This window comes from Octodon degus, unplaced genomic scaffold (assembly GCF_000260255.1).
Source record: "Octodon degus isolate 3935 unplaced genomic scaffold, OctDeg1.0 scaffold00010, whole genome shotgun sequence".
NCBI classification, from domain to species: Eukaryota; Metazoa; Chordata; class Mammalia; order Rodentia; family Octodontidae; genus Octodon; species Octodon degus.
The window spans coordinates 18,936,195-18,938,797 of NW_004524586.1; the positions used below are offsets into that span (position 1 = coordinate 18,936,195).

The 2,603-nt window shown below is 38.2% G+C and overlaps 1 protein-coding gene across 3 annotated transcripts in view; it reads right to left on the reverse strand.

Annotated features, from left to right (window-relative positions):
- Positions 1–2,603, reverse strand: part of Zranb1 (zinc finger RANBP2-type containing 1) — a 64,108-nt gene that overhangs the window by 18,936 nt on the left and 42,569 nt on the right. For all 3 annotated transcript variants that reach the window (XM_023708902.1, XM_004625587.2, XM_023708903.1), the window contains exon 3: positions 491–678. In XM_023708902.1, coding sequence (XP_023564670.1) covers positions 491–678 — 188 coding nt within the window. The remainder of the gene's footprint in view (positions 1–490; positions 679–2,603) is intronic.

Consider the following 2,603-nt stretch of genomic DNA (forward strand, 5'->3'; position numbering starts at 1 on the left):
GAGAGAGAGAGAGAGAGAGAACAAACCTACAAGTATATGCTGCTTGCTGCGGGAAGTGCTGTGTATTTATAGTGCTAACTACCCAGGAATCTGAGGCAGGAAGATCAGGGGAGCCTCAGAGTTTGGGCCAGCCCAAGACACAGTTACATCTCATCTGAAAAGAAAAATAAGAAAGCATACAGCCTTAAAATTTCTATACTGTTAGGCATGGTGGCACACATCTGCAAACCTAGCACTGCAGGAGTCTGGGTCAGGAGAATCACTACAATTTTGAGACCAGCCTAAACTACACTGTGAGTTCAAGGCCACCTTGTCTCAAAAACAACAGAAATGTACATATTGTTGAAATTGCTTGAGTTTAATATTTCTTAAATGTGAGTAAAAATATATGAAGTATTTAAGAACTGCTTACAGAAACATTATGTCAAAAACGAAAGCTAAAGAAAACATCTCCTTAGTATAAAATATTTAACCAAAATGCCACACTTACCTCTGTAAGCAATATGGCTAGCATATCCTGTCTTTGAAAACGTATAGCTAAGTGTACCAGAGTATAGCCAACATCAAAGGCAGAAGGACGGTTCAGCAAGCGTACTTCATCAGCAGTGAGCTGACGTGCAATATCTCCTCCTGAAGACTTGTATGCTTCTATGGCCGCTAAATCACCTTCGACTACCCCTAAAAGAGCATCAAGATAAAAAAGCATTTTTAATTCTATCTTCCATTATAAAACGTAAAAACCTGTAATGTTTACATCAAAATCTAAGTGTTGCTCTATGCTTCCCTGGATCCTGAGGTATTATTTAAATATCCTAAAGACTATAAAGACAACTGTATTTCTCTCCCTTTCTAAACTTTCTTTCCAGAACTGGAACTGCTTTAGTAGGCACTTACCTTGTTATCAGTGCAGCAGAACTACTAGAATATAGTAAATGGACTGAAAACCTGTAGCCTAGTATAAGAAAAGAGTTTACAGAAGACAGGAAGCCCCCCTATGCTGGTCCTGATCTCATCCTAACTGGAGAATTGCAGAAACCAAAGAGACATGGATACCCTTCCAGTTGGTGTTGGGCTGCTTTTGCCCTTTACTTACTTTCTTTTCTTTCTTTCTTCTTTCTTTCTTTTCTTTCTTTCTTTCTTTCTTTCTTTCGTGTGTGTGTATGTATGTGTGTTTTGAACAATTTACTTAACTGAAATGGACTTAAGTTTGTTTCTGAAGTGACTTCCATTTATTTTGATACATCTTTTCCCCATGATGATTTACAGGATCTTCAAGCCAATATAAATACTTCATAAATATTTGAATTTTTGGGTATACATCTGCACAATACCTCAGCAATATCACTCAGCAAGAAAATACTGAAGAGTAAAGACTAGACACAATTACTGGGCACAGTGAAAATCTGCTGCAAATATTTCTGAGGTAAGAAGGCACCACATACCTGTTCAACTAAGAAAACCACCCTTACAACACAGGATGATTTTATTTTTACGTAGGACCTAGAACACTTAAGCTGCCAATTAGGTACTGAATGGCAGAGAAACATCCCCAGTTTATGCCATGAATTCAAAGGGAATGGGTTCCAACAACTCGGGTTCCTTTCCACTGGTCCTCACAAAGTGTGCTTCTCTGGGAGGGGTAGGCTGGCGTTTCAACTGAACCCAGGTACCTTTCTCTTTGGCTTTCTTCTTTTTCTGATCATTTTCCTTGACACGTTTCAGGAACCTATCACAACTTTTTTGAGTGTTTAATATGCTCAATATGCACATTAATCCTCTTGGCAAGTATCTTGCCCTTAACTTGCTCGTTTCCAACAATGCCAACAGCATGCTGGGTAATGTTGTAGACTCTTCCCACTTTGCCATGGTAACATTTGTGAGGCATTCCTTTTTGCACAGTACCCATTCCCTTGATGTCTACAATATCACCCTTTTTGTAGATTCGCATGTATGCAGCCAAAGGAACAACCCCATGTTTTCTAAAAGGCCTGGAAAACATATACCGGGTTCCCCTCCTCTTGCCCTTTGTGTTAGTCATTTTGGCAAACTACTGGAAGATGGCGGTTCTGGCCGAAAGGCTACTTTATTCTTAAAGTCAAATTTTTAAAAGCTGTGTTTTCTACACTGTTGTTAAGCTTTAGAACAACTTCCACCTCAAATCAAGTTTTCACTGTAAGAAAAATTTGCAATATTTATTTCAGATCTTCTCATAGATGAGAATTCCTTGTATCTATCAAGAACTGTTAATAAAGTAAATCTAAATCAGATAATAAAACCAGTTAAGGGCAGAGGATAAAATAAGCATCACTTTATCCAAACTGATTAAAAAGACTTTTCCATTCCCACTGAATCACTTTATTAGTCTTCACAAATTATTGTTAAAAGCTGTAATTGTGTTTACTAAGCAGTACAGTATAAATAAGCAGCACTGGAGGGGAAAGTATAGATTAGCATCCAATTCAATAGAGGTAGTGCCTTTAAAAAAAAAAAGACTAAAGGACCATGTAATTTTTTTTTCCTTTGGTGGTATCAGCGATTGAACTCAGGACCTTACGCTTGCCAGGCAAACGCTTATTCTACTGAGCTATATCCCCAGCCTCCCG